This window comes from Poecile atricapillus, chromosome Z (genome assembly GCF_030490865.1).
Source record: "Poecile atricapillus isolate bPoeAtr1 chromosome Z, bPoeAtr1.hap1, whole genome shotgun sequence".
In the NCBI taxonomy this organism is placed as follows: Eukaryota; Metazoa; Chordata; class Aves; order Passeriformes; family Paridae; genus Poecile; species Poecile atricapillus.
Window position 1 is genome coordinate 74,349,700 of NC_081289.1, and position 16,464 is coordinate 74,366,163.

The window sequence follows — 16,464 nt, forward strand, 5'->3', positions numbered from 1 at the left end:
GTAAGAAAAAAACCAAAACAACAAAACACCTAGCCAAAAATCAAGAAGACTGCCTGCTATTGCCAATTCACACAAGGACTTAGAAAGTTAGTCAATCCACATCACACTAAGAACCCTGAACAGATGGCATTTCTTTTAAGACAGAAAACATTTGCTCAAACTGGTTTAGAAACTACTATAGAATTACACTGTTATTCCCAGTGGGACAATTTAATTAGTGTTATTAAAATGCAAGCAAAATGAGCCTTATGGTGAAGCATAATATTAATGAAGCAGAATTTTCTGAAGTGTAACAATTTCATTTTTATTGTATAAAATGTTACAAAAGTTGAACCGCACCCTTTTAATATTAACTTAAAATGTAATTTAATTCAATTTTTCTTTTCTAATTGTACTTGCAGACATGTGACAGACTCCTTCTGTTTAAACCATATCATTTTGCTACCTCAATTTGTCCAGATTATTTTCATAAAGCAAATTACTTAAATGTTAAAATTATGTAACTGCTAGATTTAGTGATTATTTTTAAATGTAGAAGATTAATTAGAATATAAAGTGGAATCAGTTAAAGTGTGACCATGCAGCTAGGGAAAGAAAAATTAAAAACCCTAAGTGATATTGTTCAAGTATTCACAGATAAAAACACAATAAAATGAAGAAATATGAAATGGCATATAAAATGAAGGATAAGGGAACCCTGATGAACATAACTGAAGTAAAGAATTATGGGATTAAATACACTAGATAGTTCAAAACTGTCAACTCACAGATCTCAAAAGTTGTGATTCTAGGAAAGACTGCTGAAAGAAAAGGAAACTGTTCTGTCCCTTCCAGGCTGTTTTACACACATAAAAGGGGGAAACAGAAAAAGAAAAGAGATAAAAACAAAAGAAAAAGAAAGGAAGTCAAATACCTTTCCCTCTCGCCAAAAGTAGAAGGATTACTCTTGCATATTTCCTATGGTAATGGTAAGCAAAGAACTCAGTTTGCCTTATGTATGCAACTTGAGTTTTCACTAGAGAAACTCAGAAGAAATATGCTGCCAACTAGCTACCTTCATAAATGTTCATTATTTTATCTTTTGCCTTCTGAAATATCACCGTTCCAGTTCCAAAAGGGAAGTAGTACACTCTGTATGGTAATTAACTCACTGTAAGAACACTGCAATTTCCAATTTGAAAACTAATAGGAGTATGCTGTTGCTCTCCAATAATTACACAGCTAAAAATATAGATAACCCTAGAGAACTAAATCAGAACAGCTCCTTGTTACTCTGTCTTTATATTCACCAATTGGGATTCAGTATCTTAATTACTATATTAAACTAAATACGCTATTATCAGCTTAAAAAGTAGCTCTGAACCAGAAGCAACTCATTCACAATTAAAAAACATATTAAAAATCAGGAAAGTGAAGGTGTAGCAATGAATCAGTATGCCCTACACATTTTCACCAAAGAAGGTAAAAACTAAATTATTTTATTGATAATGAATGGACACATCTCACTGGATTTCTTGCAGGGATTACATCTTAAGATTTTTTGGGGAATCATAAATATTCTCTAGATTTTCACATTTTCAAATTTCTAGTGTGTTTTCACATCACTCTGATGTAGGGTTAGAAAGGATGAATTTCTGCCAATCATTTCAATAGCCCATGTCATTATGTCTAGCCACACAGCTTTTATTTCAGCTTTGGGAACAACTAGCTCTTCCAATCTGTATTTGCCAAACACTTAAAGTTACTTCAAGATTAGAATCTCTTTGCAAACAGAATGTTTACCTTGGCATCTCCATCTGGTAAGAAGAGATAAGCTCCACTTTTATCTCGGTTACTGGTAGTTCCATACCAAGCAAACTCCACCTTCATTTGATGATTTTTACCATCCTCTTTGGTATTTATTTTCTTAAAGGACAGAGATTCATGTTAGGTTTCCATAAAGAAGCACAAAAATATAAAATATAGCTTTTTGAAATAAAATACAACATACCTCCAGTAATCCAGACATTCCGGAGAACCACAGTTTCATGTGTGCATTTTCTAAGATTATATTATCCACAGAATGCTGCATCTCTTTGATCTTGAAAACTCTATCTGTGTTTTCCTGTCTGCTATTCCTTACATATATGTTATAGTCAGCTAAAACTGCTTCTGAACTCTCATCCTCCAAAAGCTGGTAAAGTCCAATGCCAAGAGGTGGTAGATGCGCTATGAAAGAGATCTGTTGGGAGCAAATAAGGAGCCTTTACTAAAAATAGTAAAATATCAACTTTTCATACTGAATTTATGTTCAGAGTAACTCCTTTTGTTTGAACAATTTTAGGATGGCTGAGTTTTTGTTGTTTATAGTCCACAGATATATATGAAGAATTAACAAATAAAAATATCTGCATCACTAATTTGCTTAGCATCAAGATTACCATTATATTAACTGTATATAATCCAATATTCAATAATTCTGAATCTTGTTAAGAATGTTAGCTGTGATATGCTGCTCTGAGTATATTTGCTTTTCATTGAGGATCTACGTGTACTGGATCAAGTGCACACGGACTGTACTTATTTTGAAATTTGAAGTAAAAAATGCATTAATTTAAATAACTATGTATAAAGCATCTCATTTTCAGTCTCTGTTTTTTTAGGAGCTATAATCTGCATAGAAGAGTACTATACAAGGTACATCCCCAAGGCAATTTTTTTTAGAAATTAAAGTCCAGACAAGTAATTTCATTTCCTCTTCTCCAGGCAATAAAAGCAATAATTATTGTGCTGGTTTTGGCTGGGATACACTTAAATTTCATCATAGTAGCATTTTTGGTGCTTGGTTTCAGAATTAACCAGGGATGTTTCAGCAATGGCTGAGTAGGGCTTATGCAGCATCAGGGCCACTCCTGCTGCTGTGCCGGTGAGAAGGCTGGGGGTGCACAAGGATTTGGGAGGGGACAGCCAGGACAGCTGACCCCAACTGACCTAAGGGATACCGCAGACCATATGACATCATGCTCAGCAATAAAAACTGTGAGAAGATAAAGGAAGAGAGGATGTTTGGAGTGACGGTGTTTGTCTTCCCAAGTCTGTTCTGTGTGATAGAGCCCTGCTCTGCTGGGGATGGCCGAGCACCTTCCCAACCTTGGGACACAGTGAATGAATTCCTTGTTTTGCTCTGCTTGTGTGCATAGCTTCAGCTTTACCCACAAGCTTTCTCACCATTACCCATCAACTTTTCCTCCACCCCACTGAGCCAGTGAGTGAGCAGGTGTGTGTGGTTGAGCTGCTTAGCAGGGTTTACCTACAATAATTATCCCTTTGGAACACAATCAAGAGACAGTTATAGAATTAGCTTCACAGAAATATTATCCTGAACTAAGTTCCTACATTAAAAGGAATCAAAACATAAGCCTGAAAGCAATACAGTATTACTATTACAGTAATACACTATTACTGTACCACTAAAAATTTATTGAAATAAATTTCTGATGTGTGATGTGATCATTGAGGACAATTTTCTATGATGATGTACAGCTCAAAACATTCTCAGAAGTTTTGCTTCAAACAAAAAACCAGGAGGTGGGCTTGAAGTTATCTGTCCAGCTTGAGTATTTGGAAGGGAAGAGGACATCTGAATGTAAATGCTTAAGCCATTGCATGTACAAGGCCTTCCAGCTTGAGAACATACAGGTTTATGTGACTGTGGGTACAGACTGGCACTTGAAGGAAGAAGCAGCTCAGCTGAGAAAGTGAGGGGAAAAGACACACATCCACAATTTTCCAGTCATGCAGCTGAAACTGATCCTTTAAATGTAGTAAATTATATCACCAAAGGTTAACGGTTTATCAGTTTATTAAACATTAATGCTAAACACATGTATGTTGAGCTTTTAGGGTTTTGTTTTTTTTTTTAAAACTTAAAATGACTGAATTACTAGCATTGTCTACAGAGAATAGAATTGTCAATATAGGAAGTACACTTTCCATTTTTTTCAACTATGAAGCTACATTATCTGTCAAAAAACATATTTTAATGCTTTTTACTTAAAGTAGGGTACCTGATAAGCTTCATGTGATACCGTAGTTGCTCCATCCCAAACAGCACTAATCTGGACTGTAACAGGTTTTCCCAAAGGAGACAATAATTTAACTCTGTGTGAATTCACATTGACTGAAACCACTGAAAAACGCTCTTGTTCCGTAGGATTATATATCAAAAGGTATCTGAAAAAAACATATTTACTAAATTATCTTTTGGCAACCAAGCTTCCTCCTTCAGGCTTAATGTCACTGCACATAAATTTTACATACAAAGCATTAAAACAATGTTAGAACAACAGGTACACACCACAACAAATAAATATATAAAACATAACCAAGAAACAATGGATATTTAACATCAATTATTTGCAGATCATATTTTCTTAATACTATTATATCTCCAATAAATTTTGAAAGTTCCTTGAAAAAAATACATCTGCTTCCCACTATAATTGCTAAAGAATTGCTATTAACAGTTGGAAGCACAATCAAGCTACTTAGAGGGCATTTAAAATGCATTTTTCAGGCTGAACTATGAAATTCTCATCCACAACAGCTTTTTTTTTTTCTTTTTTTTTTTTTAACACAGCTTATGAAAAAATGAGGGAAGAAAACTGGGTCTACATATATTTGTATTCACTAAAGGAACTAGTTTCTCTCTCCTGTAAGGGAAAGTACAAAATTATTTAAATTATAATTTAGCATCATTCACTAAGGCAAGTGTTTGCATATCTTCTTAATAGGCACGTATGCAATGTTTTTGTTTTTTTCTGTAATCTTATGCCATTTGAACGCAATTATGATATCAATGAAAATATTCAGCCCTAAGCTGAACAGACAGACTTTATTAGCCTATATCTATTCTTTTTATTATTACAGGTTAATGTACTGTAACATATATAAAAACAAAATTATACTAGAACATTTGTGGCTCATGCATCTGTAAGACTATCATTGTACTTCACACTGCCAAGCTCAAAGAATACAGTATTTACAACTGTTCCCTGAAGTTTCCCTCTGGTCATGTCATCCTTTAAAAGAAGTCTTTTACAATTAAAACTTCTCTTGCCAAAACTTCTGTTATCTTCTTAACTATATACAGCAGAACCAATACTCTATCTTCACTAACACTATGAGGAGTGTTAACCTCCTTAACACTCCTCATAGTTACTTCTTCATGGGATCTGATCTTTCATCAGTTCCCATGAGATCCATTTCTTACTTATCAAATCACTTCTCCCATATTTCTTCAAAGCAGATTCTCCTTGTTCTCTGCTCCGTGTTTTCTGTGCAGATTCTTCAGGGTCTTTTCCATGGTTCTATTTCTTTTATTTCATCTCAAACCTCAAATTCAATTAGCCCCTTCACAGATCAAACCACTTCACCTAGAATTGCCTCCATCCACCCAACCTTACAAATCTCATTCAGAATCCTGGCCAGGCTACCACTTCCCCCTTATCTTTTTACCAGCTTCCTTTGTTTGCCTGCATCAAACTTGCCAAGTAAATTTCCCAGAACTTCACTGCTACCCTATTACCTCACAAACAGTAGGAAATGAAAGGTCAACTCCAACTTCTCATTAGCTGAATAAACAAAATCAGAGGCTTTGTTAGCTTTTTATATCAAGAACCTTTGGATTACTTGCCATATATCAAAATGAGTTTCCCATAAAAAAATATTTTCTTTTTAACTCCTTAAATTCCTGTGCTGATTGTTTAAATCATGACTTCTAAGCATACCAATGATTTTCAATGTGTATTCGTGATCACAACCAAAAATGCTTTTGGATGGTCTCTTTTGCCCTGTTTCACACTGAAGACTCCTAGATTACTAAATGATATAATAGTTAACCATAGTCTGAGTCAGCTTTCAGAGTCCTTAAAAACTTGTGCAAGATTTTTTGAGAACCTCCCCCAGACCTGGGTAGGGCATTTAATATTTCTAATTATCAGGAGCTGTCTTCTTTCAGGGCAAGATTTTAATTTAAATGTTTTGGTTAATCTTAATAGGTGTTTTTGTTGTTGTTGGTTTTTTTGGGTTTTTTTTAAATAATATTAGTGGAATCAAAACCTAGCTAAACCAACCCTGCTCTCGACCCATCACAAATTAAGAAATTACATCAAATGTTTTTAAAAACTCCTTATGTTCTGTGAAAAAAAAGAGTGTTAAGAACTCTGTTAGAAACAATACAGATTAAGAGATGATTGAACACCAAAGCTCAAAATAAATCCGAATTCTCATCCAGCAACAGAACACCACATCATTTTTCCTTTACTCTTATACAATTGAATTCCTCAATTTTTATGCCTCCAAGTAAAAGCAGACCTTATGCATATAATAATTTTTCATTAATGCTACACATCCTCATTAAATTCAAATTATCTGCCAAGCAAAGAACATATTAGTGCAAAAAATATTTCCAGGAACTTTGTTCACTTTCCCATAGGTACAAACATATTTCACAACTTTAATTAGTTGCATGACAAATTTATCTACGACAAAAGACCTTAGGAATTGTAGTATTAATATTATATTTCATCAGGCTACTTTTTTATTCGTATTTGGATTAAACAAATCTATTGTTGTATCAAAATATATACATTTTTTAACTTCTTGAATTAATGTATTTTAAGTTCATTATGTGTGTGTAGAGTAAAAAGACAGAGGAAGCTGGCAATGACAGGGCATATTTTCAGCACCTGAAATGCAGAAATTTTGACTAGACACTAATATTTTGTTTTGACATATTATTTCAGAAGGACTGTAGTAGTTATAGAAAGACATAATTCTTGTGTATATACAAAAGCACTGACTAATGTAATTAAATCACATTACTTGGAAAGTATCATTTGACTCCACCCTTAAATAATATCCCACTATAAAAATTGTAGATTTTAATTGAAAAAAAAGAGCTACACCTCACTTAAGGTGTATCATTCCAAAGAATGTCATGCAAAAAGCTGAGTACAATTGTTTAATGCATTGTGGTTACATTACACAGAGGAGCAACTTGATAATATTTAAAGGTTTTCTATTCCTTATTTTAAGGCAAAACCAAGAATATTACTGTCTTTCAGAAGCAAGCAAATATTTTCATTATTCAGATCACTGGTTTTTGGCAACAACACCAATAAAACTATTAAAGTTTATATCTTTTATTCAGTTAAAAAGTGAAGGATTTTAATGGCTATTGGTAAAATTCATACAAAAAATTTTATCCGAAATATTTTACTTTAGGGGCACCGTTATGGCCAAGAGTCAGCCATACTTTATTTCATTTATTCAAGATATCTAAAAATCCTAAAACTATGTTAAAATAAACTTCATTGATACAAAAACCATGACTGAACCACTCACATGGAGACCATATGTTTCACCTCTGCACTGAGAGCAGGAGTTAACAGCTCCCAGTCCATCAAAAAATGAGAAGTTACTGCAGATTTGAGCCCTTAATCCTAAATTGGATGCATCACCTGTAATTTAAGAAAAGCAAATCCTGACACCTTTTCAGACACTTTTTAAAAGATAGACCTTTAATTCTTTTACCACATAGTTTCTTGGGTTTCTGAAACTCAAAACAGGTATATTTTAGTCACACAAGCATGACCACTTTCCCTAGATAATCTACCATTAATAACATTAATAAGCCCTATTAAATGCATACATACAAGCATCAAAGAATACTTTGACCAGTTTTTCCCGTAGTACAAGATTTAACTTGTGGTGGAACATTTTCAGCAAGGGCTGGAACATGCCCCTTCCCTCCCACCTCCCCTCTTCTTATTTCAAATACTTTCATTGTTCAATTAAGAAAATATGTAAACTACTGTAGCTTAATTTACAGACAAAAAATATAAATAAGCATCTCTAACAACTTTAATCACTGCCTCCTAAAAGAATATTGTTTCTTAAACAGAAAAGCTTCAGTATTTCAAAAGATCACTGCTTTCTGTTTCTCCAATGTGCATAAACATATGGGCATATATACTGATACACATTTACTGGTAACACCTGCAATACAATTACCATAATTACCACTTCCTTTTGAAGTTCATTCCTTCTTCTTTCAAAAGGGATGCATTCAACTAATGTGAGAAACCACAACTCATTAACAGTAAATGTCAGAGCATCATCAATGATAAAGGTGTATCCAAAAAGCACCTCTTCAAGGTGCTTGGATTCACAGTTCAAGACAACAGTGTTTATCGGTCAGCAGTGTACCTTTATTCAAATATATCTAGGAAACCAGTTCCTTGAGGAACTCTAGCTTAGTCTGACCAATTTTACTAAAACTTCTCCAGAAAACCTTCTGAGATGGATTGGAGCATTTCTCATTATAAATGGTTTCATCAGTCAGTTCTCTGGACCCAAACGCACAATTTTAAATCAAAGTTACATGAACAAGAATCAGCTTTTAAAGCTGATTAATTTCTTTCACTCTGCCCTATAAAGGCCAAGACAAAACCAGCCTAAGTGGTGAAAATAAAATGCAACAAGTACACCCAAAACTGAGAAAAGATACGAGCCATGAAGCCAAATTATATACTATATCAGTGGTCTTCCACTGAAGAACAAGAGAAGAGATGCATGTGAGTTCTGAAAATGGCAAGAGTGGAGTAAGGAAAACAGATTAAAATGCTTTAGGCTATACAGAAAAGCAATTGAAGTAACTACATATGTTAAAACTCACTGGAAAGGCTGGTGGGTTAGAAACAACAATTCAGCTAGAAATGTATTATGAGTTCTCGACTGCTGATGGACTTTGATAGACTAGGACTTAAAAATTGTAAACAAAATTGAAATTATCTTTAAAAAAATCATCTCACTGGGTAATAAAATCAAAACTCTTTCACATCTTAAAATTGCAGGAAAAAAATTGCTTTGAAAGATGGGAGAAGAGTCAGTAGGTTGCAATACTTATTTACTGAAAGCTGATGTATATGAGATAGAAACAAACTAGGGCTTAGCATTTAAACTGCATAAAGCACTGCTTGCCTTGGTAGCTTCCAAAAATACCAATAAAAAAATCAAAACTACAAGACTTCTAATGTACGCTGGAATTTCAGCAACTCCCCCCCACAAAAGTCCAAGAAAGCTGGAATCCTAAGAAATTACCATGGATTTCCATTACACAGGTGCATGTCTTTAGGGATGAAGGTACATAGAAGGAAAAGAATCAAGACCATCTATTTAAACCAGGCACTTATCTGTTCATTGTGCAAACATGTACAACCTTCCCTGAAGAAAACCCTTCTGTGATTCTTGCATTGAATCCCAAGGAAACATCTAGATACCTAGTTCCCTTTTTTTTTTTTTTTTTTTTTTTTTTTTTAAATAGAGAATAAAACCATAAGTAACTTGAGCACAAAAATAAGTCCCCTGTTATTTAAAAAGCTCTCTCCTTGCTGTAGAGGGCCATAGGGAAAAACAGAACAAAACCTAACCATAACAATTCCCTTTGCTTAAGAAGGAAAACTCTACTGAATACTTATTCAGACTGGAAGGTAAAAAATAAAAGGTTATGTCAAGTTACCTAGTTTTTTTTAGAACTCTAATAAGGGTCAAGGCCTCCTCAGTCAAAAGTATGAATAACATGACATTTTAAGTACAGGTCCATTTTGTATGGTTTTTTGCTGTGAATTACTAAAGATAACCGATAAAATATAATTATAAAGACTATAAAATAATTGTTCTGAAAATAAATACCACATATACAATCTTCAGGATATTATCTGTTCATAGTGCTCCTCTGGTTATACAGAAATAAGACATTTTCCAATATCTCAATACATGGTCTGTTTTTAATATTCCTTTAGGAAAAAAAAACTCATCAAAAGCTAACTGTGCAGGCTCATGATTTTGATACTCTCCTTGGCAGCAGATTAATGCTTTTTTCCTACAGCTCTTCTATAAATTACCAAATTGAGCTTCAGAGAAGCTGTGTGTTTCACAGCATTTCAAGACACTTTTCAGTTCTATTCAAAATTCATTTTGTAAGAAATTTGGGCAACAGAGAAAGTTTTGGACAAATTTATTCAAACCCTCATGCATGAAAATCTTGTGACCAATGTCCCTCAGTTTCTGAAGGTATTTGGGTCTGATCCATGCTCATTTCCAAGAAAATCTGACTCCGCAGGTATTTTAAACTAACCTTACTTTCCCCTCTGTGAAATGAATATTTATTTCTCAAATGTAAAATATTCCCATGATTTCACCCAAATTATACTTTGTCTATTATACGTTACTGTAATACTGAATTTTATGTCTCTGTCTACCTCGAACTATTATCAGTAACATCTGATCCAAAACCTTCTTTCAATAGTGGCAAACTCTATTTAAAAAAAAAAAAAAATCAAAATCAGTTTGTCAATTAATTTTGAGATAAAACCCCAGAAGCCCTTATGGAATTACTTAATGTATTTTGGAACAGAAATGCATGGGCACTTGTAAAATAATACAAAAAAAAATTTTCTTCCTAGCTCATATTTCAAAAGGAAACAAAATCAGCAATATCCATTAGATGCCTCAGAGGCTTTTGTGGTTTCTTTTCCAGAAGGGAAAACACACTTCCAATGTTAAATCATACTAACTAATTTACAGAAATCTGACATCAGGGATTTAGGATATTTCTTTTGGAAACAGAATTTCTGGGGGATGAGGAGAGGGAGGGGTGCAGAGAGGCAAAGGCAAAATGCAGGATTTTCCAGTATGAGGAAATTTCTTGACCTTTTGCATTCCTACAGAGAACTGATCTGTTGCTACCAATCTACACAGTTAGTACTAGTAGTTACTGCACTGCTCAATACTCTTCACCACATCTGAAACCTACCTACCTACAGTAACAGTAATAAAAAAGTCACCAAAAAAAGGCCTCTGCAACCCACCCAGATATCACTCTGCAAACATTTAATGCATAAAACAGTTGAAACAGCCAGCACTTAGAAAATCTTTCATCAGAAGTGAATCTTCAGCTTTTAGAAGAGATTTTCCAAGTGACAAAGTAATATTTTTCAGATGAAAAAAACCTTTTTGTCCTGAATAGAAAATTCTGTTTTCCTGTACAACAAACATCAGGCATGTTCTTATATAAACATCAGGCAGCCTTCAAGATCACTGGAAGGTCCTAAGTGCTTTAAACCAATCCACCTTTCTCTTTTATTCCACCTGGTCAGACACAAGTCTATGCACAAAACAGACTGTCCTATAACCTATTTAGGTCATGTTAGATATTACAAAATATTCCATTTTGCTATGATTCCCAAGAGTAAACTGAAGAGAAAAAGGAAAATCTAGATATTAACAAGACCCACCCCATGGACTAGTAGGTTGCTGTAGCTTGACCTCATACACAAAACCAGCAATCAGGAGGACAAACTTAGAAAAATGTTACAATCGCTGTTCTCGAAAAAGTCCAAATCTGATGATATTGTTCTGCAGCTCAACCACCAGTTTTTCTAATATAAAAATAAATTTTTAATTATTTCAAACAAAATTTCCTTCAATTATGTCTTCCTATTTTTTCCACTGCATATATAATGACTGTTTGAAACAAACTTGTATGCGTTTATAGATTTATCTTCCTTATTATCAGTCTTTTCAAACTAAACAGATGATGCTCTTTCAATGTCTCTCCTTGACTTAGTGCTTTTGTTCTCCTGTTATATCTTTCCAACGTCTCACCCCATATTTTTGATGAAGCCTTCATCACTCTTGAGTATAACACACTGTTTCAGCTGCATTTTACAAAGAATATTTTCACTTAAATCATCCAAGAGTAAAATTGTCCTTCACACCATAAAAATAACTCTCTCAATTTCATCTTCTGTCATACCTAGTCTTCTGCTTCACTAATGTCCATTTGGTCAGTCCACACATTATTTTTCCATGTGAAGTGCAATACTTCCACTTGCCTGCCTCTTTGATTATGAAATAATGTCTCCAGTTTACCAAGACAGTTTTAAATACTAATCCTATATAGAGTGGTTGTTGCCAATATGACATCAACTTTTACAATCTTTTTACATTCTACTCTATTAGCATGACAGATAGAAAAGAAAATAATTTATGGCTTCAATATCTTACCTAAAGAATTCCTTACTTGTTTTTTGGTCTCACTTTGCATAAAAAAGTCCCACCCTACTCAGAGTGATACCAAAGGATATAATTTGAATAATATGGGATATCCAGCATTTACCAATGAACATTTAGAAAACAGCTAGGAAACCAGCAAGTCTGTCTATTAACTGAGTGAAGGTAGTACAAAGTTAAGGTCAAAGCCACATATGTGACTACAGTGAGATTGTGCTTGAACTGCATCATCAATACACCTAATTATTATATTAAAATAGTTTATATAATTGCTACAGATTAAACATATCTGCTCTGAGATTCAGTAGATACTGAAATCATTTGCATTCATAACTATACAATCCTAGACATTTAATGAAATTGAGAAGTCTTTTGTTCATGATTATGACCTATGCTCTCAGATATAGTGTCAGTTATAAACACAAAATCTGGGGCAGTAGGAATATGGGTAATTTATTAAAAATCAAGTTAAACAGTTTTCTATTAAGTCGGAAAAGCAGGTTCTTCCCCAAAAGAAGGGTCCCCTTTCCCCCAGAGGTCTTTTAATTGACTGGATTAAGCCTAAGGAGATCTATCAGTTTACCTAGCAATTTAAAATAAATAATGCTAATATGTTCCTCTATATCATATCCAGATAAGATTCTTATAAATTCATCAATACTGCCACAGATGTAACAAGAAAAAAAGACCAATTTACATCAAAGCAGCAAATTATAATCCAATTAAACTGTTCATTTCAGAGCAGAATATTAATCCTGAATATATATAATAAAATATTATCATATATGAAGAAATAGTATGATTTTTGCCCTCTTCTTAAATAAAACATCTTTTGCAGTTTATGAATAATATCCTGTGTAATAGTTAGTAGGATGGTAATCTTAACCTCAAATTACCAGCACACAACATAAATTTGTGTTTCCTTCATAAGGTGTAAAAAAGTAGAAGCAGAACCTATGATCCAGGGATCAGCTTTTCATTATACTATCAAACTGGTGACATCAGGAAATAAAGAGATACTATCAGTAAATAAGTAAATTAATAAGAATCTACTTCGGTAGAGTTGCAACTAACACAATATAATGCCATAACTATAACAGCATTTGGAAAGGAATGTGTATTTTAGAAATAGAGCTACACTAAAATTACGTATTTCTAAGATCAGTAATGTCTGACAGTTCTGGTTAATGTACAGATAAATAAAACCAGTGATTCTGTGCTTCTAAAAAAAGTTCCATAATCTTGGCTTGACATTTCAGAATCACTGCAGGATCACCCCTCCTAATGACAACCCTAAATCTGAACTTCAGACTCAGTGAGAGAAGGTGAGAGAACTCACCTTCTCTCACTGAGAGAATAAAGGTGAGAGAACTCACACACATGCATTCCTATGAATTCTCTCCTTTATAACTCTACAGAGAAATCTTTATAATATCCATTGCTCATGCAAAAGGCATAGAGTTAGGCAGACAACAGGCACATGATCCATCCCTCCACTCTCACAGGACAACAGGACCTTTGTGTGACTTTCTCAAGCACAAACCATGGAACATCCTCAAGAAAACAGTATTCACAAAAAAACACAGATAACGGCACAGCAAGAGCTATATATTTTGAGAACATAAAAAAAAAAAAAATCAACCTAAGACAAGACTTTTTAATGTTATGTACCTACTACATACGCTAGATACACATACTTCCTATGATTTAGACAGATTGTAGTGGCACACATATCCTAATCTGGAGCACATAACTACTCTCCAATTGAGGATAAAAGGATTAAGTCCAAAGGCACTATTTTAAATTTTTCTTTTACCACAAAGTTGTGAGATGTTCTGAGGTCCAAGATGGGCTTGAAGCCCCCTGACTTTTTCAGGATCAGGAAGTACCTTCACTAAAATCCTTTCCTTGTTCCTCTTGTAGTGCAGGCTTTATAAATCTGCATTTAGAAGGGAAAAAAAAATCTGGTTCAGAAGAACAGAAAGACTTTTAAATATTCCATATCACTTCAGTCTGTGCCTTGAGAGCCTTTGACTAACTACAATATTGCCTCAAGGTAACTCCAGTAAAAAGGCTGAAGGGGCCAGTGCCTGGAAAATAAAAGAAATCATACACAAATGTACTAATAAACTGAAAATATGAATATTCTACTTCAAAAACTGCTTCAACAAGTACATGCATATAAAGTAAATCTTTCAGCTGTATTCAGTCATTCACTACCATATTTTTTCATAACGATCACTTTCTCTGTTTTGAAAACAAGCTCAGGGTTTTTCCTTCCACTAGAGTACGCTTAGTTCACCCATTCTCTTCTGCATTTCACAATACTTCCACTACAGTGTTCTCAGAGGAAACCAGAAATTTATTGTAAGGCTTAATTGTCATATTTTATTTTAATGCTGCATTTTTTTATAGCAACTGAAGCATCAAACACCTTCGCTGTCTGATTGTACCAATACTGCAAACCTCAGCAAAAGGTGCTGATATGCTGTGCATTGAAATTAAAGGATCTGTGCCATTTAGAAAAACAGCTAAGATTCTATGAATCCTAAAACTATGAACTTATTCACTGGCTTAATTTCAAAGACAGTCAGTAAACAAAAGTATTTAGAGAAGACTGACATTGGTTCATCGAAAGTAAGACAGACCAAAAACTGAAAAAAAATTTGGATGTATAAGAATTTTTAATCACTGAAAAATTAATCTTTAAAAGTTTGAAGTGAAACAACTTTCAGAATAACTTGCATTCAGAAGCATAGCATTCAAAATCTGAATTTTAAAAAATAAAAATTAATTCCACAAAAGCCTTGAAGTACAATTAACTGCAAATCAAAACTGCTTTTTCCTTCTTCATAGTGAAAATTTATTGTACCTCAAAAAATGTACCACAGTTCAATTTTAAAGGCCTTAAAAAAAAACCAGGCATTCGTCTCTTAGCTTATTTGTTGTTTTGTTTTTAGACTTCACAGATAAACGTTTGAAGTGATGTCAACTATCAGTGCCTTGAGTCAGTTCTGAGATAAGCCTGTATGTGGTATATTTTTTTAATGTGTTTTTACTACAAAAAGTAGAAAACACACAGAAAATCTGGAAACCTCTGAAAAAACATTATGACCTTACACAAAGAGTGAGAATAAAGAGATCAAGGTGCTGTGAAACTCTTCCATACCCCTCACTTCCTGTCCCATTAGACATTGTCAACAGAGAGTTTGCTGGTTTGGTCATAAAGATAGTTGCACAGCTAAGTTCCACCTAAAAATCAGAATGAAAGCATCCTGCTTTTTTGTTCATTTTGAATGAACACCACTTTTACCAGAATGATTTTTACTGAAGTACTTATTCCAAGTTCACATTTAGTGACATTTCAAGATTCAGATGTCTGCGTTATCCTGAGTCAGCCAAGAATTTCGTTGCCTCTGCAACAGCACTTCCATCATGAAAACCAAGGAGAATGCTTTTTGAATGTCCGATCAATTTAGTCAAAATGACCTTGACTTTACTAAAACCAGAAAATGTTCCTGGCAGTTACAGGTCACCTGAAATCCAGTTAATTGATCAGGCAACTGAACACTGAGATTAACATTTTATTTTCAAAAAACCATTAGGCTGTATTCCGCCTAAACAGCCAGGGTATTGGAAACTAAAGTGCAGGCCCTTCATATATCACCTCTAAAGCGTTTTTTAATTTTTCACCTACTTGCATTACTGTGTGCTAAATAGAAGGGCTTAGTTAAGCACTGTCTCTTAAGAGAAGCAGTATTAAAGCTTGACTGAATGACTTCATCCTGTCCACCTCTGCAAAAGATACTAATACAGAGATTTCACTTAAACAAAAACACAAGGTTGTGCATATTGCAATCACTATTTCATCCAATGAAAACTTAGAACTACGGGTTTTTGGTTAGCATTTGTTTGTTTGCTTTTTCAAGATCTATTTTCTTCTCTGGTAAACTGGTGTGCATATTAACAATGCATGAATTGCCTTAAATATTTATGAGCACATCTTTAATGTTATGGTATTCTTTCCTATTTTCTTTAAACTTTTTTTTTTCATTGAGAATTGAAAATACCTTAGTTTCAACTGTCCGTTTTTTCCCAGCTGTTTTTGAGTTTAACTAGGAATATATATGTCTCTGAAATCATACAAGCATAAAAGGCATTGAAGATGTTTATTATTAAAATGTCAAATGCTGTTGGAGGGTCCTCTCCTTGTAACTATGTTGGACTAAAGTTTAGATAGCTTGTACCAAAATGGGTAACATACTTCTAAGGGGGGTAAAAAAAGGAAACAAAAAATCACCACCAAAGCAAAGGTTGCCAAATAAAGAGTATTATCCTGATCCAGTA

The 16,464-nt window shown here is 33.8% G+C and overlaps 1 protein-coding gene across 1 annotated transcript in view; it reads right to left on the reverse strand.

The window, feature by feature from the left end:
- The window catches only part of MAN2A1 (mannosidase alpha class 2A member 1), a 118,967-nt gene that overhangs the window by 38,778 nt on the left and 63,725 nt on the right, over positions 1-16,464 (reverse strand). Inside the window, exons 13-15 of the mRNA XM_058864511.1 lie at positions 4,047-4,212; positions 1,991-2,221; positions 1,783-1,905 (exon numbers count right to left, since the gene is read on the reverse strand). Of these exons, the coding sequence (XP_058720494.1) occupies positions 1,783-1,905; positions 1,991-2,221; positions 4,047-4,212 (520 nt within the window). The remainder of the gene's footprint in view (positions 1-1,782; positions 1,906-1,990; positions 2,222-4,046; positions 4,213-16,464) is intronic.